The sequence below is a fragment of the Ranitomeya imitator genome, chromosome 1 (assembly GCF_032444005.1).
Source record: "Ranitomeya imitator isolate aRanImi1 chromosome 1, aRanImi1.pri, whole genome shotgun sequence".
NCBI classification, from domain to species: Eukaryota; Metazoa; Chordata; class Amphibia; order Anura; family Dendrobatidae; genus Ranitomeya; species Ranitomeya imitator.
The window spans coordinates 252911600-252933777 of record NC_091282.1 but is presented as its reverse complement, the minus strand read 5'-3'; the positions used below and the strand labels follow the sequence as shown (position 1 = coordinate 252933777).

Genomic DNA, 22178 nt, shown 5'->3' with positions numbered 1-22178 from the left:
CACCCGTGGTACTTGACATTGTGGGTGCATTTATGGTCTGGTGTTCTTTTGGTTTTGTGTTTTATTAGTAGTAAATTCAGCAAACATCACAGGCACATTTACTTACAAGTGCATTAAACCATATCGTCTTGCCGTGCCACACGTCCAATATCCGAAACAAAGTAAGCAGCAAACTTATCCCTTATCTGGGCAACTTCCACTGTAGTCCTCAGAGGGTGATCACAGTAATCCTGCAAAGTGCTAGCAACAGTTTTGTCAAGTTCAAATTGTTGTCGCTCTTTTCCCAGGATATAATTGTGCATAACACACGTTTTGACCACATCATCAATTTTCTCAGTTTTTAGATTGATTGATGTTCCCAAAATACGCCATTTAGATGCCAGCAAACCAAAGGCACACTCCACAGTTCTTCGTGCCCTTGTCAGTCGGTAGTTGAAAATCCTTTTGGTGTGATTCAAGTCCAGACTCGAGTATCGTTTTATGAGATTGGCACACATTTGAAACGCCTCATCCCCAACTACAACAAATGGCATTGGTGGTCCTTCAGTGTTCGGAAGAGGTTGTGGTGATGGAAAATTGGAATTATTACAATACAAACTACAAACGTTGGCCCAGTCACAGTTTTTGAAAGTCTGTGAGTCATTTCCTAGTCCAAATGAATGGAGAAGAAAAAAAAAAAAAGTACATGGCTTTTCTAACAATAATACTAACGACATGTGTTTGCTTTTCAAAATTACGTAACACAGGGTCACCGACAGACGTTCCTCAGCAGGAATTGCTCGACGTAGTTGTGTGTCCTGCCTGGTGATGGATCCTCGGACACGGTGCAGCAATCATAGAAGCTCTATTCCGACATCCTCGTGTAGTCGAAAAATTTCTCCGGGTTTTCACGCAGCTCAGTGTACGACGAGTGGTAGGCTCCACGGCTGTCTTGAACTTCAACGATGGGGTGTTGCCAGTAGCGACGACGACGTCTTCTCCATCTTTCTCCTCTTCTTTCTTCTCCACAGGCCACAGCAAAGGCAAAAGCCAATTTCAATGCCAAATCTAGATGGAAGCTCTCCATACCAAGATCTATCTTGCAGCAAAAGATGAGGATTTTATCTGTGTAGGGTCTATATACAGAATCCCCATGAGACACGCCCACTGTGTGTGGCTTATAACAGAGAAATTCTCCTGGAACAGCATTTGCCGCATAGCAAAATTCATGGAAATTTCGAACGCATGCACAAAAAACAGCAAACGCATGCAAAAACGCATACGAATGAGGGCGCATGCGCGGGACTCAATGGCAACGGATGTGCGCTGCTGAGCTCCGCTTCCCAGCAGGCTATTTATAGCCCTTTCAAGCACTCGGATCGCGGCAGTTCAGACACCGGTGAAGTCTATACATATCGGGGAGCTCTGGGGTGAGATGCCAAAAAAGGAGGTCCTGCACAGTCGGTAATCCGCCCGATTACTGAACTCTTCACAGGAGGCAGCGCTCCAAAAATGGCTGCCGCCACCACAGCTTCCCCTGCTTCTTCCGCTTCTCCATCGCAGGTAAACACCGCAGTCAGCGCGGGTGACTCTTCCCCTCAGGGAGACATCACAGTACACACAGCAGAGCTAATTAAAGCACTGCAGTAAAACTTTTAAGGCAGAACTCGCCTCTGCTATACTGTCTGTCACTTCTCAGCTACAGGATATTGAGCAACAGACATCAACACTGAAGGAAAAGATGGACGCTGTGGTTGATTCTTTAGAGGAGGATCAGGGGGCGCTTAAACAGCACATGGAGCGCATCAATGAATTAGAATTAAAATGTGAAAACATTGAAAATTGATCCAGCAGGGGTAACCTGCGCATTCGTGGCCTACCTGAGGAAATCTCATGCCTTAAAGACACGGCCGCTGCACTTTTCGCTGCCTTACTCCCACAAACAAACACAGCTCTGCTACATATAACGAGAATACATAGAACTGCAGGAAAGCCCCGTTCAGACAATAATCCTAGAGATATTATTAAACTACTTCATGAGGAAACCCGAGACTTGATCTTGGCGGCGACAAGAGGCCTTTCTACGATGCCCGATCTACCAAACAGTTCATATTTTTGCAGATATAGCACTGCTATAAATTTAAGACCAGTAACTGCTGCCCTGCAAACAGTTCAAATTAAATACCGGTGGGGCTTCCCGTTTGTATTACCCTTTTCAGTAAACAATAAATCCTATATATGTAGGTCATTAAAAGAAGGTAAGCTGGCCTTAAATCAAGCTAGTATCCCAGAACTGGATGTCTCTCAGCCATTCCGGGACAGACACCGGAATGTAAGTATGTAGTGTTTGTTTTTTTGTTACGTTTACGCTGGTAACCAGGGTAAACATCGGGTTACTAAGCACGGCCCTGCGCTTAGTAATCCGATGTTTACCCTGGTTACCAGGGGACTTCGCATAGTTGGTCGCTGGAGAGCTGTGTGTGACACAGCGACGCTGCAGCGATCGGGATCGTTGTCTAGATCGCTGCAGCGTCGCTAAATGTGACGGTACCTTAAGTCAGTTCAGATATGGTGTAGCAAGATGGCGATTGTGTCTTTGAAACTATCCTGGTAGGAATCTTTGGAATGCAGGAGTGAAGGCATTAGAATACACCAAGACACCATATTTGGAAATGAAGATTGGAATGGACCAATTACAAAGTGACTAGCAGTTCATAAGTTGGGCGATCCCCCCTTATTTCCTGCTGCTTTTAGTATCTTTCCTTTGTTCAGAAAATAAAGTTTAGTTGTGCACCATCTTTGGCTGAGAGAGGAGTGTCTATCTATGTCTGTGCATCTGATACATTCTTTGGCCTCTAAGCGCGCACACAGCTTATATTTGGTCAGGTACAAGCAATCATATAGATCTCACTTTAAGGGATCACCCTCACATTTTTGAAGTGGATGGTAGTGGAACCTGCCTGACCAGCTAGTTGAACTACAACAGGACCATGACTGTGTACAGATAACATCCCACATGGGGGTTTCAGTCATGTTGCAAATGTCCCACTAGATAACCCAGACCATGAGCACTTTGTGGATGGATTGCAGTATTGTGTGGATGACCCAGTTCTACACCGAATATGCTGTTGGTCCAAGAAACCATAAATGTGGAACCGCTGCCCCCACACGTCGGTCCATGAAGAGTACTCTGACGTGACACACGAACATGACTGAATAGATGTGTCAGGAGACAGTGGGTTTTGCACATGTTCATGACAAACCTGTTCCTAATGCAGATTTTGATTTTTTTCCTGTTGATGGCTCCGGATACCACTAGGATGGGCGATTCTACACGGGATATGCAGTAGTATCCTCACATGAGGTAATCCGAGCTGAACCACTCACTGATCACATGTCAGTGCACGAGGCAGAGTTGAAAGCACTCACTGAGGCATGTAAGGCTGCTGCAGGTAAAGTCGCTAACAGTTACACAGATTCAAATTATGGATGGGGAATATCCCATGATTATGGCCCTATTTGGAGAAGCAGAGCGTTCCTTACATCGGTTGGCAAGCCCATTAACAATGCAGAGCTGGTGAAACAATTAATGGAGGCATTGATGTTACAAGTTCAGGTTGGCATAATCAAGGTGAAAGCACACACAAACGGTGACTTCGTGGAGGTAGAGGGCAACAGAAGGGCGGACGAGGCTGCTAAAGTAGCAGCAAGGCGGCCTAGGAAGCAGTGGACGGTGGTGTGGAGTCAGCGTATTCCATCCACACTGAGCCTCGATGTCCTAAAATCCCTCCAGCTGCCCAAACAGAGAAGGAACACCGTGGGAGAATGGGAGCTGAGCTGAACTCAAATGGAGTATGGGAGAATAAGGATAAATTGTGTATACCAAGGCCCCTGTTCCCAATCAAGGCGCCAGCAGTATATGGCCAAACATTGGGTGCCAAATATGTGAGGGTGATCCCGTAAAGTGAGATCTATATGATTGCTAGTACCTGACCAAATATAAGCTGAGTGCACGCTTAGAGGCCAAAGAATGTATCAGATACACACTCCTCTCTCAGCCAAAGATGGTGCACAACTAAACTTTATTTTCTGAACAAAGGAAGACACTAAAAGCAGGAAATGGGGGTGGGGGGGTGGGGGCGCACACAACTTCTGAACAGCTAGTCACTATGTAATTGGTCCATTCCAATCTTCATTTCCAAACATGGTGTCTTGGTGTATTCCAGTGCCTTCACTCCTGCATTCCAAAGATTCCTTCCAGGACAGTTTCAAAGACACAATAGCCATCTTGCTACACCATATCTCAACTGACTTATATAAGGTTTAATAATTGATTTCATTAACCATTCTCTCCTTCACACTAGGAGAGAATGGACTCAAGTCCACAGATCAAGACGTCATAATTTAATTCCTACTTGACTCTCTCCAATCAGCATATAACTGTTTTTGGGGTGGAAACCCTATCTTTTTGTGCCTGACGGACTCTCACGGGCTTGGTATAGCCTATAGGTCTTAGTTAATTTGGATATGCTGTTACTGTTCAGTCCATGGTGCATCTTTCACTACTGAGCACCATGTAAGTTTACATGGCCATAGATGGTTAACCGGGAATAATAACCAATGACTCTTGTTGATCATATCTTGGCTGTTTTGATCCGTTTACAATATTATATGCCAACTATATTTTGATTTTCTTATGTTCACTTAAACTGGTTTTAACTGTTATAGAAATTTAGAGGGTCTCTACCTGCAGGGATAATGCAAGTTGCCTCATTATAGTGGTATTTGGATCGCCCACGTTAATAGGGAGCTCCAGATCACTAGGCAAACTTGACTTTTTGTCCATTTAATGTTTGTTACTTGTCAGGTGTTTTTGTCTACCCTCCCCCTTGTTTTTTTTCCCAACTGTTTCCACACAGGAACATTTATGTTCATCGTATTCACCATCATCGAGGTTGCCTTACGTATGCTGGTTCAGGGTTTCAATTCCATGGGAAGTATATATGGGCTGAGTTATTATCTAGCATTGGTCCTTAGACCCCAGTCCAGAGCCTCTCACCTAGCCAAATCAGTTCTCATGCTTCGCACTGACGAGGGCCAACAGCCTGAAACACCGTGTCTGCGAATTGAGATACTGATTTGGCTTTAATCCTAAGTCATATTACACGACTCATTAAAGAGTTGATTGTGACTTGTAGGATCGCTACTTCCAACAGATGGCGCTATAGAGTTTAAGTCCTCTTTTTCTCAGAAGAGGCAATTTTCATATTTAATTTCCCAGAGGAGCATTGCACGGCGAATAAGCATCCTTACCTTGACAAGCCAGAGATGGTATGTCACTCTCCATAAGGAGAAACGATACCCCTTAGACCCCAGTCCAGAGCCTCTCATCTAGCCAAATCAGTTCTCATGCTTCGCACTGACGAGGGCCAACAGCCCGAAACACCGTGCCTGCGAATTGAGATACTGATTTGGCTTTAATCCTAAGTCATATTGCACGACTCATTAAAGAGTTGATTGTGACTTGTTGGATCGCTACTTCCAACAGATGGCGCTATAGAGTTTAAGTCCTCTTTTTCTCAGAAGAGGCAATTTGCATATCTAGCATTACAAATTTATCCAAATATGTGTAGGGTCTTATCACGTTAGAGGTTTTAATTCTCCCTTTAAACGCAAGAAGGCCTTTTTGGACTATTGAAAAAATAGTCCTGATATTATTTGTCTCCAGGACACACATTTTTCTAATTCTTCATGCCCGAAGTATTTGGATTCTGCCTACTCTCGCTTTTTTGTATCCACCTGGGTTCATAAGACGAGGGGCGTAGCTATTTTTCTTAAGAATAGTTTTATGTTACAACCCGTAAGCTCTTATGCAGATCAAGAAGGTAGATTTTTTATTTACAGAATATTTGTATTGTAAACAGTTATCTTACAGCATCAGATCAACTCTCAGTTTTAAAGTTGATATTATCCAAACTCAACACACTCTCATTCCATCACTTAATTTGGTGTGGCGATTTCAATCTTACTATAAACCTGGGTTTGGATAGCAGTGCCGTGAGACGATTTTATATTGATAAAGCAAAGAGGGAAAAAATTCTTAGCCTCATGAAAGAGAATCATCTAGCAGATCTTTGGAGGGAGTTTAATGGGATGTCACGGGGCTACACATACTTTTCCCAAGCACATAAAACATACTCGAATTGACCTTCATCTGACAACAGCTACCTCGCTTCCAGCAGTTTTATAAACACGTCACATACCCTCTTCGTGGTCAGACCATGATGTGATTGTCTCAGTTTTCAAATTTAATATAACTACATCCCGGCTATATAGATGGAGATTAAACAAGTCTTTAATAGCTGATAATGTTAACACTACTCTTATTAAAGGGAACCGGTCACCCCCCCCCTCCCCCCCAAGGCGTTTTTAACTAAAAGAGCCACCTTGTGCAGCAGTAATGCTGCATTCTGACAAGGTGGCTCTTTTAGTTCTGGGTGCTGTAACTGCCGAAATAATCAGTTTTGTAATTTGTCCTTAATACCTTTCCCCCCTGCTGCAGACGCCACACAGCCGTCACTCAAATCTTCTTGGCGCCGGGCACCGCCTCCTCACCCCTGTTTTGAAATGAGCCGGCGCCTGCGCTCTTTTCTCCTGCCTTGGGCAGGCGCAGTGAGTGCTGCCCATCTGTCCTCATATGCAGTCCTCATATGCAGTCCAGCTGACTGCGCCTGTGCGGACGCCCTGCCTGTGAATCCCAGCTCCGCAGTGTCTTCTTATTTATTCATACTACAAGATCCAATCCAAGATACGTAATTACAATTAGATGCTATCCTTACTTCTAAGACGGAGAGGGCCTTAACCTGGACTAAAGCCACATTCTATAAATACGCCAATAAATCCAATAAGATGTTGGCTCGTAAGCTCAGAATGAGAGAGTCACTTAATAGTCACTTACTATGTCTTTCATAAAAGATTCTAATGGACAGACTTCAGCCCACCCTGACACCATTCATAATACTTTCCATGCGTATTATCAGAGTTTGTACTCCGCTCCGCAACCTCCCTCTCTTTTACTACTAGATTCATTCCTCCACAATCATCATCTACCCAAAATTACTGAATCCACGGCACAACAACTTCAATTAGATATTTCAGAAGAAGAAATAGTTTCCACAATTAAAAAAAAAGGAAGGCACCTGGACCTGATGGTCTTACGGCAATTTATTATAAAAAATTTAGTGAGACGATTATACCATATATAAAGAGCTTTTGTAATTCGCTTTTAAATGTTCACAAATGCCCCCTGAGTTTTATGTGGCGCATGTAACCGTAATCCCTAAACCCAAGAGAGACCATCTTCTCACAAAAAGTATAGACCTATATCTCTTTTAAATATTGACTTAAAAATCTTTACATCTGTCATAACTGATAGATAAGGAAGAATTTTGTTAATCCTAATTCATTGGGATCAGGTTGGCTTTATACCAACGAGACAAGTGCCAGATAACATAAGACCGGCGTTAAATATCATTCACATAGCCAATTTACGCCGAAAGCGACTCCTATTATTAGCCATGGATATTGAAAAAGCTTTCGATACGGTGTCTTGGTCATATCTCTTTACGGTTTTATGTAAATTTGAATTTTCTCCTAAACTTATCACGTGCCTCAAATTGTTATATGATAGGCCCATTGCTTACTTAAAACTTCCATTGACACATCCCACTCCAATAAATATTCAGAGAGGAACTAGGCAAGGTTGTCCCCTGTTCCCAAGCCTTTTTGCACTTGCAATGGAACCTGTAACATAAAGCCAGCCTCTTTGCGGACGATCTCCTTTTAACGTTAATTAGCCCTCATACTACACTCCCCCACCTGTTCTCCCTCCTCCATGATTTTGAGATAATCTCAAGCCAAAAAATAAATATTGATAAATCTGAAGCATTATTTATAAATACTCAAAAGTAGAAGAAAATAATATAGCGTCCCAATTTGGGTTTATATGCAAAGAGTATTATTTAACTTATCTTGGTATCAACTTAACAGTTAACAGGGCAACTTTGTTCAAATGGAATTACACTCCATTGATCCAGGGCTTTCAGGGATTTAAATAGATGGTCATCCTCAAAGTTATCCTTTGACTAATACAGGCCCGCACAACCGCATGGTATGAAAAATAACTTTTATTAATCACCACAACACAAACATATAAAAACACTTAAAACCACATCAAGTGTACATAAAACACCCCTGTTCACACACAATATGTCTGCCAAAGCATTTACATTAATATATGCAACCAATCTTAACATATATAAATGGCACCACATATACACATATATATAAACCATTGCCATAGGGGAGACCTGTGTGAAAAATAATTATAGGATGAAAAACATCCAAAATGATATATAAAATGGGTCCCTATACTCCCTAGTAATGAGTCCATGCACCGTAATAATATGCCAAAGCAATCTAGATAAGACCTAAATATGTGTGCAGGACTGACTGTATGGCAAGCGTATGTGATGACAAGAAGGTGGAAAAGAGAGCTCTTAAATGAGCAATAGAATCGGCATCACGCCATAAATACCCAGTTGAATCTGAGGTAAAATAAGTAGAAGCCAAAGAGCTTCTTGGCTATGGTAGCCAGGCAGGTTCACACGCCATAGGTAGCCGGCAGTGAATAACGAGGACACAAGGTTGCAGTCTCTTTACCTTTTACTGAAGGTTCGGCATCCACAGTCCAGAGTAGGGACCACAGGGTAGGCAGAGTCTGGACGGTCTGAAGGCAAATCCAGAGTCCCCTTATCCAGGAGGAATTCAATAGCCTTCCCCTTGCGCACAGTAACGTAGTAGGTCCTTACTTGCATAAGCTACCATAAGGTCCTCACTTTTGTTACTTCTCTCTCTGTCCCCCAGATGGTACGGATAGGACAAAACCCGTATGACTGATGGCCTGAGGCTTGTTTATAGGGACACTAGAGACGCCCCGACCCCCACAAGTTGCCACTGTGTCTTCTTAGGTATAAAGGTTGGACAGCCAACTTGGAATCAACTGCCCTGCCAGTCTCTGAAGTAACGGCATAGAGCTCTTTACTCCCTCGGTATTCTGGCCACCGGATCTGCGCTTCAGATGGAGGCAGCCCGCTTATAGCTGGTCTCCCTCTGATGTTTCACTCCTGTTGCTATGACTTCTTTTCTCACTCACTACAGCACAATTCCTTTCGTGTCCTTTCTTAGGATGCTGCCGCATGGGTTGCAGGCGCAGCTCTGTGTCCTTCCTTCTCTCTTCCTCAGACTTCAGTCTGGATCTGACCAGGGATCACCCAAGCCAGCTCGACCGGGAGACCTTTCCTCGTCGGTCCCCAGCCAGGAACTTTCCTCTCCTCCTCCTGATCTGACTAACTTCCTAACCAACCCTCCAGTTTTACCCTATGTGAGGAGTGGCCCAATAGATAGAACCCTTAGCTCCCCCAGGTGGACTGGCGTGTGAAGTGTGTGTGTGGCTGTGATACCTGGACAGCAGATCTCCTTCTTTGCCTTCAGACGTAACATCACTCCCCCTGGTGGAAGAACAACATTACTGCAACGAACCAGGACTCTGGGGCGCTGCAATATCATCCATACAGCCCAGAAGGCAAGTCAGCGGGTTACGCACCACATTTACTCCCGTCACATCCTGGATCAAATTAAGCACCTTTATCCAAAAGGGTTGGAGGCGAGCACACGACCACATCATATGTAGCAAATCTGCATCCTCCTCACCGCACCTTGGGCATTTTGAGTCACCTCTCAGTCCTGCCTTCATCATCCATACCGGGGTCCTGTACACCCTATACACCAGTTATAAATGCGACACCCTCTTAGCCTCACTTGGGGAAACTCTGGGGATGTATTGAAATATAGACTTCCACTGCGACTCAGACAAGGGGCCCACGGCCGCCACCCATTTTTCCTTTATCCTTAACGGATGCACCAATAAAAAGGTATCCATCAGACCCCTGTATATTAAAGTAATAAATCCCTTTGTACTCCTCCGAGGCCCAATAAATCTGAACTTATATATGATTTTGAGGTCATTAGTTTCATAATAGAAACGGTTACCATGAACCAGTTTTTGGAATTATTATTGTAAATTCATAACCCTTGTGTAACTAGATTCCTTGTGTTTTACCCTACCCCCACCTCTGCCTTGTCTTCCCTCTTGTTAATACTTGATTGTTGAAATAACAATATGTGCTCCCTTGCATTGGAGAGTGATTTTTTTAGTTTTGTTATTTTTTTGATATTATGTTTCAAAATAAAACTCATTGAAGCTAAAAACGCATAAAAACGCATGCACATGCAGCGTTTTTTTTTTTTTGCGTCATGCGTAAGCTGATACGGATAAAAAAAAATCAGTGTAACAATGTGTTTGCATGCGTTTTGGCATGCAGATGATACGCTGCACACAGATACGCTAATGTGTACATAGCCTAAGTGGAAATGAATGGATAATGCGGAAACTTGGCCCTTCAGCGAATTGACAGCTAGACCTGCATCAAGCCGTGATTTAAAAAAAAAAAGGCCAGAAAAGACTGAAGAGAGAAAACCACTGGCGCAGTGTGATTGGTCTCACTGTTGTGAATTCTGTGGCAGAGCTCCCTCCTGTGGTCACAAGTGGTACTTCGGCTGATTCTCTCTGTGAGCTTCTGTTGGTGGAGGGAAGTGGTACTGCGGCTTCTGAGTTTCCTCCCTCAGGTGATCTGGTGAGGTCGTTAGGTGCTTCTCTACTTAACTCCACCTAATGCTTTGATCCTGGCTTCCTGTCAATGTTCCAGTGTTGGACTTGCTTTTCCCTGGATTATTCCTGTGGCCTGCTGCTCTGCATAGCCAAGTTCTTCTTTGCTATTTGCTTGCTATTTTTTCTGTCCAGCTTGTCTAATTTGTTGCTGGAAGCTCTGGGACGCAAAGGGTGTACCTCCGTGCCGTTAGTTCGGTACGGAGGGTCTTTTTGCCCCCTTTGCGTGGTGTTCTTTAGGGTTTTGTGTAGACCGCAAAGTTACCTTTTCTATCCTCGATCTGTTAAGAAAGTCGGGCCTCACTTTGCTGAATCTATTTCATCTCTACGTTTGTCTTTTCATCTTAACTCACAGTCATTATATGTGGGGGGCTGCCTTTTCCTTTGGGGTATTTCTCTGAGGCAAGGTAGGCTTATTTTCTATCTTCAGGCTAGTTAGTTTCTCAGGCTGTGCCGAGTTGCATAGGCAGAGTTAGGCGCAATCCACGGCTGCCTCTAGTGTTGTTTGGAGAGGATTAGGGATTGCGGTCTGCAGAGTTCCCACGTCTCAGAGCTCGTTCTATGATTTTGGGTTATTGTCAGATCACTGTATGTGCTCTGACCGCTATGTCCATTGTAGTACTGAATTGCCTTTCATAACATCTCACACCAACGGATGAAGACTTTCAAGGTAGAGACTATGCCGGCTTCCAAGCCTGAATCATCACCTGAATCACTCATTTAGAGAACCAGGACGCTCTTATAACCACTGCCTCAAGAGCCACATCATCAAATCGAGCGACCAAAAATTCTGGTGGAAGATGGAGCCCTGAGAAACAGATATTGTCTGTATGGGAGTCTCCAAGGGACGTCTGTGAGTAGACTGAGGACGTCTGTGAGTAGACTGAGGACCTCTGCTTAACAGGCCCACCTGGGACAATCTGAAGCTATTAGGGTGACCAGCATCTCTTCCTCCCTTATTTTTTTCAACAGCCTGGGAAGCAGGGGAAGAGCCAGGAACAGATATAGAAGAGCAAATTGTTACCAGGGTATCGGGCATCAACACCTATTGCGAGGGGATCCCGGGACCTGGAGACGAACTGCAGAACTTGTCTGTTCATCTTGGAGGCTAAGAGATCTACATCCATAGACAAATCTGATGAAAGACGTCATGATGCAGAGACCATTCTCCTGTCGCTAGACCCTCTCAACTGAGAAAGTCGGCAGCCTAATTGTTTACGTCAGTAATATGCAATGTGGAGATTGCTGGAACCATGTTCTCTGCCCAGAGAAGGATCTTGGAGACTTTGGTCATGGCCAAAGAACTCTGGGTTCCTCCCTGTTGGTTAACATATGACAACACCGTGGCTTTGTCTGTTTGGACTCGAACTAGTAGGCCTCTAAGAAGATCGTGCCAGACCGAAAGGAAGAGCGACGAACTGAAAGTGGTTCTCCTGTACCGCGAACCGAAGGAATCTCTGATGACATTAAAAATCAAGACATGGAGTTAAGAGTCTTTTATATCCACCAAACACTCAGGAACTCTTGCGACTCCATGGAAGCCATTATTGAACGAATGGATTCCATTCTGAAATGTCATAGACGCACTCTCCTGTTAAGCAGCTTGTAATCCAGGGTGGATAGAACAGACCCGATCTTCTTTGGGCCTACAAAAACATTTGAATAAAAACCTGGAAAATGCTTGAGGTGGAACAAGAATGATGACACCTGTTCATAGAAGAGAGGCAACGGCCACGAACAAACCCTGATTCAGGGAGGGGTACCTGATTCAGGGAGGGGTACCTTGGGGGGAAGGATTCAAAGGAATTACCTTGGGGTGCAAAATTAATTCTAATTTATGTCCTGAAGATATCACCTATCTGACCCAAATGTCCTCGACAGAGGCGAGCCAAGCATCTCCTGAAGGATAGAAGTCTGCGGCCCACCCCGGGAAACTCCCTGGGCGACAGAAAGGGTTGTGCCTTTCTCCTAAGCATCGGTAATGAATCTTTGTGCTGTCTTTTTCTTGTGTTGTCACCAGCTTTACACTCTGATTATCAGCAACTTGTTCTGAGGAAGGCCATTACGGCCGAAACGTTAATATCAAACTACAAAATATTTTTGCACTATTATAGACTTACCTTATAATAAACTTTTTGCATTTGATCTTTGGAGTGCCAAATTCTTCTTTTTCCTATAAACTACTAAGTGGATTCCTATTTGTGTACCCGGTATATATGTTGTGTGCCACTTAGTCGCTCTTATTTTATATATATACACATACACGCACACATACATATACACACTAAAACTCTGACATGTTCGTAGACAGCAGTTGCTAGCTACACCTAATGAGCAACATCAAGTATGCAATTATTATACAAATGAACATGTAAGAAATACACACAACTAACCTTTCAGAACACACACATGGAATTTCAGAATATCTACAAGTGTTTTCGCTATCATTTTTTGATCTCCCTTGCACTGCAATAAGACAAAAAATAAGATAAGATATAAAAGATATAAAATATACATATAATAAATTATCATATCTGTAGCATTTAGTCAGTTTTACCTCCTCAGAATTGTCAGGATTTTCTTGTAAAGCAATTCTTGCCCACAAAGACAGGCGTTCCACTGTTCCATCTGCTTCAGCAGGAGAAATGGACTTCAAAAGATTTAGACATTCCTCCCCCTGCAGACATAACAGTTTGGGAATGCTTGAAGCGTAACTGTCATTTTAATTTTTGTATCATAAAATCAACAGTACATGAAAATAAGCAACTTTGTAATATATCTTATCAGAGAAATAGGCTCCTTTCTCTGCCAAAATTGATCCATCATTATCAAAATTCTCAATTCTGAGGTAAAATCTATATTCAGTGAAGACAGACTTTCCCATTACTGAGATTTCAGATATTATCATGTATGATTTCTCTAATAAGATATATAACAAAGTTGCTTATTTTCATGTGTATTATTGATATATGAAATAAAAATTAAAACAATCACTCTTTAAATACTTGCAGCCAGATATAAGCAAATGTAAACAATTAGCTAATCTGCTATATATTTAGATTGTCATGAATATACACTGCCGCTCAAAAGTTAAGGGTCACTTAGAAATTTCCTTATTTTTGAAAGAAAAGCACAGTTTTTTCCTAATGAAGCTAACATTAAATGATTCAGAAATACATTGTTAATGTGGTAAATGACTATTTTAGCTGCAAGCGTCTGGTTTGTAATGCAATATCTTCATAGGTGTATAGAGGCCCATTTCCAACAACCATCACTCCAGTGTTCTTATGGTACTTTGTGTTTGCTAACTGTGTAAGAAGGCTAATGGATGGTTAGCATACCCTTGAAAACCCTTGTGCAAGTATGTTAGCACAGCTGAAAACAGTTTGGCTGATTAGAGAAGCTATAAACCTGACCTTCCTTTGAGCTAGTTGAGAATCTGGAGCATTACATTTGCTGGTTCCACTAAACTCTCAGAATGGCCAGAAAAAAAGAACTTTCATGTGAAACTTGACAGTCTATTCTTGTTCTTAGAAATGAATGCTATTCCATGCAAGAAATTGCCAAGAAACTGAAGATTTTCTACAATGGTGTGTACTATTCCCATCAGAAGAGAGCACAAACAGGCTCTAACCAGACTAGAAAGAGAAGTGGGAGGCCCCGCTGCACAACTGAGCAACAAGACAAGTACATTATTGTCTGTAGTTTGAGAAATCGACGCCTCACAGGTCCTCAACTGGCAGCTTCATTAAATATACATGCAAAACGCCAGTGTCAACGTCTACAGCGAAGAGGCGACTCCGGGATGCTGGCCTTGAGGGCAGAGTGGCAAAGTAAAAACCATATCTGAGACTGGCTAATAAAAGGAAAACATTAATATGGGCAAAAGAACACAGACATTGGACAAAGGAAGATTGGAAAAAAGTGTTATGGACAGACAAATTCAAGTTTGAGGTGTTTGGATCACTCAGAAGAAACTTTGTGAGACGCAGAACAACTGAAAAGATGCTGGAAGAGTGCATGACCCAATCTGTCAAGCATGGTGGAGGTAATGTGATGGTCTGGGGTTGCTTTGGCGCTGGTAAAGAGGGAGATTTGTACAAGGTAAAAGGGATTTTGAATAAGGAAGGCTATCACTCCATTTTACAACGCCATGCCATATCCTGTGGACAGTGCTTGATTGGAGCCAGTTTCATCCTACAACATGACAATGACCCAAAGCACATCTCCAAATTATGCAAGAACTATTTAGGGAAGAAGCAGGAAGCTGGTATTCTATCTGTAATGGAGTGGCCAGCGCAGTCACCAGATCTCCAACCCATTGAGCTGTTGTGGGAGCAGTTTGACCGTATGGTACGCAAAAAGTGCCCATCAAGCCAAACCAACTTGTGGGAGGGGCTTCTGGAAGCATGGGGTGAAATTTCTCAAGATTACCACAGCAAATTAACTGCTAGAATGCCAAAGGTCTGCAACGCTGTAATTGCTGAATAGGGAGCATTCTTTGGCAAAAGCAATGTCTAAAGGAGAAAATTAATATTTCAAATAAAAATCTTTTTTTCGAACCTTGTCAATGTCTGGATTAGATTTTCAATTCATTTGGCAACTCATTTGATTATTAAATCACCCCCCTAGGCGTTTGAAACTAAAATAGCCACCTTGTGCAGCAGTAATGCTGCATTCTGACAAGGTGGCTCTTTTATTTATTGGTGCTGTAAATCCAGAAATAATCCGTTTTGTAATTTGTCCTAAATACCTTTCTTCAGTCCTGATGGCAGGCCTTTTCCCCCCTGCTGCAGACGCCTCACAGCCGTCACTCAAGTCTTCTCGGCGCCGGGCGCCGCTTCCTCAGCGCCGTTTTGAAATCTGCTGGCGCCTGCGCTCTTTTGTCATGCCTGGGGCAGGCGCAGTGAGCGCTGCCCGTCTGTCCTCATATGCAGTCTCGCTTACTGCGCCTGTGCGGCCGACCTGCCTGTGAATCCCAGCCCCGCAGTGTGAATAAATCATAAGACACTGTGCTATATACTATGTGGCTGCTATATACATACATATTGTAGAATGTGAGCGACTCTTGCTATTTCTGGCACCTCTGCCCTAAGGGAGGTGCTTGAGCAACAAGTGATTCCTGTTGCTATTCCCAGGTTCCTTGCACCTGCATGCCTGTGTTCCGCAAGTACCTTGCTAACTCCGGTTTGCCTCACCAGTGTGCATGCCAAGTCTCTCTTCATTTCTCTGGACTAAGCCAGTACCCTGTGCAGTTGTTCCCAACAGCCGCTGCCCGCTTCAGCCATCTACCATCTTCTAAGCTCTCCGCCTCCTGCAGTTCCCGCCAGCCTGCCTGTCTCGCTGGGTCAGCTTCCACTTGATCAGGGTCTAATTGGAGGTAGCACCTTGCGTCCCTCGGGCATCCCAACCTGGCCCTGTTTGAGGGGTCTTGCTACGGATGTCTGGGACTCGCATAGTTAAGCCCCCTGGATAGTGGTCCTGTGGTTCCACAAAAATTAAATTGCATTAAACAAATGTGCACTTCAACATCTGTGCCTCCGTTTCCAATCGTTACACCATATATGGCCTTAATGAATTGGAACAGCAATCAATTTTCCATGTGGACGTTAAGCAAGACATATAGTGCAGTATTAAGGGGTAGATATCTTAACTTGACTGCAGCAACTTCAGCTTTCTTAAAAAAAGAAAAACCTTCTGGCAATACTTTAATATTAAAAACAAAATAAAAAATCAGTCACCAAAGTATAATGTTAATACTTTTCTAGAATTGTTGTAAGGAAAGCAATCTAACTTACTCTGTTGATGTAAATTAGCTGCACAATTCTGAATATATACACCTCTACTGTTGGAAGTCTATGAATCTGGGCAATCTTTAAAGCATCTTCCAAAGACGAAGGAGAATCCTGTTTTAAGATGTATTTGATTAAACCCTAAAAAAAAACAAAAAAACGAACAAGAGTAAGAATAAGAACAATCTTTTAACTAAAAAGTGTGCATAGGTACATACATACACCGACATGATGGTCTTACCATGATTTGTTTATCATTTGAAAAATTAAAACTTCTTATGCCATAGCCTCGTAGAAGTTTGTTCATCTCCATGAGTCTGTAGCTTTCTTGTAATAATTTTACTCTACAAAGAAAGCACACATATGTTAAAAAGGGAAATGCTGTGACCTACTAATCATTTACTAAAGAAGTCCTACATCCAATGCCTTTGGGGGTGTTATTTTTAAAGGATCCATGACATATAGGATGGATCCGCTTTGCAATGCATCTCACAATGTTAAACAAGCTTTACCCCGCAGAACACAGGGTTTTATGGGGATCTAAGCAAATTTGTCAAGTGTGGGCCACCTAAAGCTGTCTCTAATTGATTTTTCAGCTAGTCCCTTTCTTTACCAAGTAAAATTGTGCATATATTTGTAATAGGGTTTTTTGCCTTACTTAGGATGATCCATCTCTAGATGCTGCTTTACCAGCTGCTCAACGGCATCACTCCAAGGAACCACAGCACCGTACATAATTTGAAGTACAGCATCGAATATTAACTGTATTGAAAAAAAATGAAGGTGAAAATTGGATTGTGCATAAACAATTTTGGAATTTCTTAAAACGATTACAATATATTAAAAGGGGGTATTCCGATCTCATAAAGGGATGCCATGTCATCAACGAAGGTGGGGGTCTGACCCCTGGAAACTCTAAGGCTATGTGCACACGTATAATGGTCCATTGCAGATTTTTCCGCAGCGGATTTGATAAATCTGCAGTGCAAAAACGCTGCGTTTTTGCTGCAGATTTATCGCGGTGGTTTTTCTGCGGATTTCACTTCGGTTTTACAACTGCGGTTTTCTATAGGAGCAGCTGTAAAACCGCTGAGGAATCCGCAAAAAAGTGACATGCTGCGGAATGTAAACCGCTGCGTTTCCGCGCGTTTTTTTTTAAATAGCATGTGCACAGCGTTTTCTGTTTCCCATAGGTTTTACATTGTAATGTAAGCTCATGGGAAACTGCTGCGGACCCGCAGCTGCGTACCCGCAGCTGCGTACCCGCAGCTGCGGAAACGCTACGGATCCGCGTTTTCCACATCGTGTGCACATACCCTAAAAGTTCCCTGTGAATTAAGGGGCGACAAGGCTAGTTCAGTGCGCCACTTTCCATCTAATGCAATGGCCAAGAGCAGCACTCTTGACATTACATTAGGTTGAAATCACCCTCCCTCCCCTTTGAAGAAGAGATAATCAATTAAAAAAATAAAATAAAAGCAAGACACAGGGTACCTGGGGAAAAGAATTCTTGAGGTCAATGCACCCAGCTCAATCTTAGAGCCGCTTATACAGATAGGCTAGGTTCACAGTGCGTTAATGGGTTAACGCTAGCAGACTCCGTTACATGGTGAAATTGTCGCAATTAACGCCATGCAACGGATCCGTTAGCGCACCCATTGACGGCAATGTGCCAACGGATCTCTAGCGCATCGTTAGCGCATGCCATTTTCGGCACGCGCTAGCGATGTCCCGTTAGTTTTGGACGGACCGCATCCGAGCGTCCGTTCCTCGCTAGCGCAGATCGCGTGTCTGCGCTAGCAGGATCGCCAAACGCGATCGCTTTTGGGACATTGCGTTAGCGCAGTCCGTAGCGGTATGCGCTAAACAGACTGCCCTAACGCAATGTGAACATAGCCTTATATGAAAAAGTTTGGGCACCCCTACTAATCTTAAGCTTAATGTTTTATAAAAATTGTTTTATTTGCAACCTCTATTTCAGTTTCATATATCTAATAACTGTTGGACACAGTAATGTTTCTGCCTTGAAATGAGGTTTATTGTACTAACAGAAAATGTGCAATCTGCGTTCAAACAAAATTTGACAGGTGCATAAGTATGGGCACCCCACCAGAAAAGTGACATTAATATTTAGTAGATCCTCCTTTTGCAAAAATAACAGCCTCTAGTCGCTTCCTGTAGCTTTTAACGAGTTCCTGGATCCTAGATGAAGGTATTTTTGACCATTCCTCTTTACAAAACAATTCCAGTTCAGTTAAGTTTCATGGTCGCCGAGCATGGACAGCCCTCTTCAAATGATCCCACAGATGTTCAATGATATTCAGGTCTGGGGACTGGGATGGCCATTCCAGAACAGTGTAATTGTTCCTCTGCATGAATGCCTGAGTAGATTTGGAGCGGTGTTTTGGATCATTGTCTTGCTGAAAGATCCATCCCCTGCGTAACTTCAACTTTGTCACTGATTCATGAACATTATTGTCAAGAATCTGCTGATACTGAGAGGAATCCATGCGTCCCTCAACTTTAACAAGATTCCCACTGCCGGCATTGGCCACACAGACCCAAAGCATGATGGAACCTCCACCATATTTTACTGTGGGTAGCAAGTGTTTTTCTTGGAATGCTGTGTTTTTTGGCCGCCATGCATAACACTTTTTTGTATGACCAAACAACTCAATCTTGGTTTCATCAGTCCACAGGACCTTCTTCCAAAAAGAAATTGGCTTCTTCAAATGTGCCTTTGCATACCTCAGCCGACTTTGTTTGTGGCGTGCTTGCAGAAACGGCTTCTTTCGCATCACTCTCCCATACAGCTTCTCCTTGTGCAAAGTGCGTTGTATAGTTGACCGATGAACAGTGACACCATCTGCAGCAAGTTGATGCTGCAGCTCTCTGGAGGTGGTCTGAGGATTGTCCTTGACTGATCTCACCATTCTTCTTCTCTGCCTTTCTGATGTTTTTCTTGGCCTGCCACTTCTGGCCTTAGCAAGAACTGTACCTGTGTTCTTCCATTTCCTTACTATGATCCTCACAGTGGAAATTGACAGGTTAAATCTCTGAGACAGCTTTTTGTATCCTTCCCCTGAACAACTATGTTGAATAATCTTTGTTTTCAGATCATTAGACAGTTGTTTTGAGGAGACCATGATGCCACTCTTCAGAAGAGATTCAAACAGGAGAACAACTTGCAAGTGGTCACTTTAAGTAGCTTTTCTCATGATTGCATACACCTGGCTATGAATGTCAAAGCTCAATGAGGTTAGAAAACAAAAAAATGCTTTAGTAAGTCAGTAAAAAGTAGGTAGGAGTATTTAAAACAATAAAATGATAAGGGTACCCATACTTATGCACCTGTCAAATTTTCTTTCAATGCAGATTGCACATTTTCTGTTAGTACAATAAACCTCATTTCAAGGCAGAAACATTACTGTGTCCAACAGTTATTAGATATATGAAACTGAAATAGCTGTTGCAAAAAAAAAAAAACAATTTTAGCTTAAGATTAATAGGGGTGCCCAAACTTTTTCATATAACTGTATAAAGATGAACCCTGAGATGAAATTCTTCCTACAAGATTATCAGATTCTAACCGTTTTTTGTTATGAAAACTAAGCTTCCCATTAAAAAATTGGTTTACTTACATCTGTATCAGACATGCAGCCAATAACAGCCATTGCCTTGGCCTCCCACGCTGTTTCAAACAATGATGCAGAACGTGAACTGCAATTTTCCAGCAAATCCTTAGAAATATAGGAAACAATTTAGGATGCTAACAAACAGTTAAATTTCTATTTTCTCTATGAAATTGATAGTTAAAGATTTACCTTAATGTACTGAATCAAAAGTTCTTCCTCGTGAAGGTTATGCTGGTGCATATATGGTCTTATAACTTTTTCTAATGTAGTTGGAATAAGTTCAGGGGCCATGACTTTATCCAACATACGGAATACAATTGTAGTAGTAGTTTCCTGAAATTTTGATACAAAGATAAAAAATATACAGTACAGACCAAAAGTTTGGACACACCTTCTCATTTAAAGATTTTTCTGTATTTTCATGACTATGAAAATTGTACATTCACACTGAAGGTATCAAAACTATGAATTAACCAATGTGGAATTATATACTTAACAAAAAAGTGTGAAACAACTGAAATTATGTCTTATATTCTAGGTTCTTCAAAGTAGCCACCTTTTGCTTTGATGACTGCTTTGCACACTCTTGGCATTCTCCTGATAAGCTTCAAGAGGTATTCACCGGGAATGGTGTTCCAGCAATCATGAACGAGTTCCCAGAGATGCTTAGCGCTTGTTGGCCCTTTTGCCTTCACTCTGCGGTCCAGCTCACCCCAAACCATCTCGATTGGGTTCAGGTCTGGTGACTGTGGAGGCCAGGTCATCTGGCGTAGCACCCCATCACTCTCCTCCTTGGTCAAATAGCCCTTACACAGCCTGGAGGTCTGTTTGGGGTTATTGTCCTGTTGAAAAATAAATGATGGTCCAACTAAACGCAAAATGGATGGAATAGCATGCCGCTGCAAGATGCTGTGGTAGCCATGCTGGTTCAGTATGCCTTCAATTTTGAATAAATCCCCAACAGTGTCACCAGTAAATCACCCCCACACCATCACACCTCCTCCTCCATGCTTCACGGTGGGAACCAGGCATGTAGAGTCTATCTGTTCACCTTTTCTGCATCGCACAAAGACACCGTGGTTGGAACGAAATATCTCAAATTTGGACTCATCAGACCAAAGCACAGATTTCCACTGGTCTAATGTCCATTCCTTGTGTTCTTTAGCCCAAACAAGTCTCTTCTGCTTGTTGCCTGTACTTAGCAGTGGTTTCCTAGCAGCTATTTTACCATGAAGGCCTGCTGCACAAAGTCTCCTCTTAACAGTGGTTGTAGAGATGTGTCTGCTGCTAGAATTCTGTGTGGCATTGACCTGGTCTCTAATCTGAGCTGCTGTTAACCTGCGATTTCTGAGGCTGGTGACTCAGATAAACTTATCCTCAGAAGCAGAGGTGACTCTTGGTCTTCCATTCCTGGGGCGGTCCTCATGTGAGCCAGTTTCTTTGTAGCGCTTGATGGTTTTTGCCACTGCATTTGGGGACACTTTCAAAGTTTGCCCAATTTTTCGGACTTAATGACCTTCATTTCTTAAAGTAATGATGGCCACTCGTTTTTCTTTACTTAGCTGCTTTTTTCTTGCCATAATACAAATTCTAACAGTCTATTCAGTAGGACTATCAGCTGTGTATCCACCAGACTTCTGCACAACACAACTGATGGTCCCAACACCATTTATAAGGCAAGAAATCCCACTTATTAAACCTGACAGGGCACACCTGTGAAGGGAAAACCATTCCCGGTGACTACCTCTTGAAGCTCATCAAGAGAATGCCAAGAGTGTGCAAAGCAGTCATCAAAGCAAAAGGTGGCTATTTTGAAGAACCTAGAATATAAGACATAATTTCAGCTGTTTCACACTTTTTTGTTAAGTATATAATTCCACATGTGTTAATTCATAGTTTTGATGCCTTCAGTGTGAATGTACAATTTTCAGAGTCATGAAAATACAGAAAAATCTTTAACCCCTTTCTGACCTCGGACAGGATAGT

At 42.7% G+C, this 22178-nt stretch overlaps 1 protein-coding gene across 1 annotated transcript in view; it reads right to left on the bottom strand.

The window, feature by feature from the left end:
- The window catches only part of KNTC1 (kinetochore associated 1), a 356896-nt gene that overhangs the window by 180305 nt on the left and 154413 nt on the right, over positions 1 to 22178 (bottom strand). Inside the window, exons 26-32 of the mRNA XM_069755662.1 lie at positions 20382 to 20525; positions 20199 to 20297; positions 17216 to 17319; positions 16799 to 16901; positions 16564 to 16698; positions 13323 to 13442; positions 13159 to 13231 (exon numbers count right to left, since the gene is read on the bottom strand). Coding sequence (XP_069611763.1) covers positions 13159 to 13231; positions 13323 to 13442; positions 16564 to 16698; positions 16799 to 16901; positions 17216 to 17319; positions 20199 to 20297; positions 20382 to 20525 — 778 coding nt within the window. The remainder of the gene's footprint in view (positions 1 to 13158; positions 13232 to 13322; positions 13443 to 16563; positions 16699 to 16798; positions 16902 to 17215; positions 17320 to 20198; positions 20298 to 20381; positions 20526 to 22178) is intronic.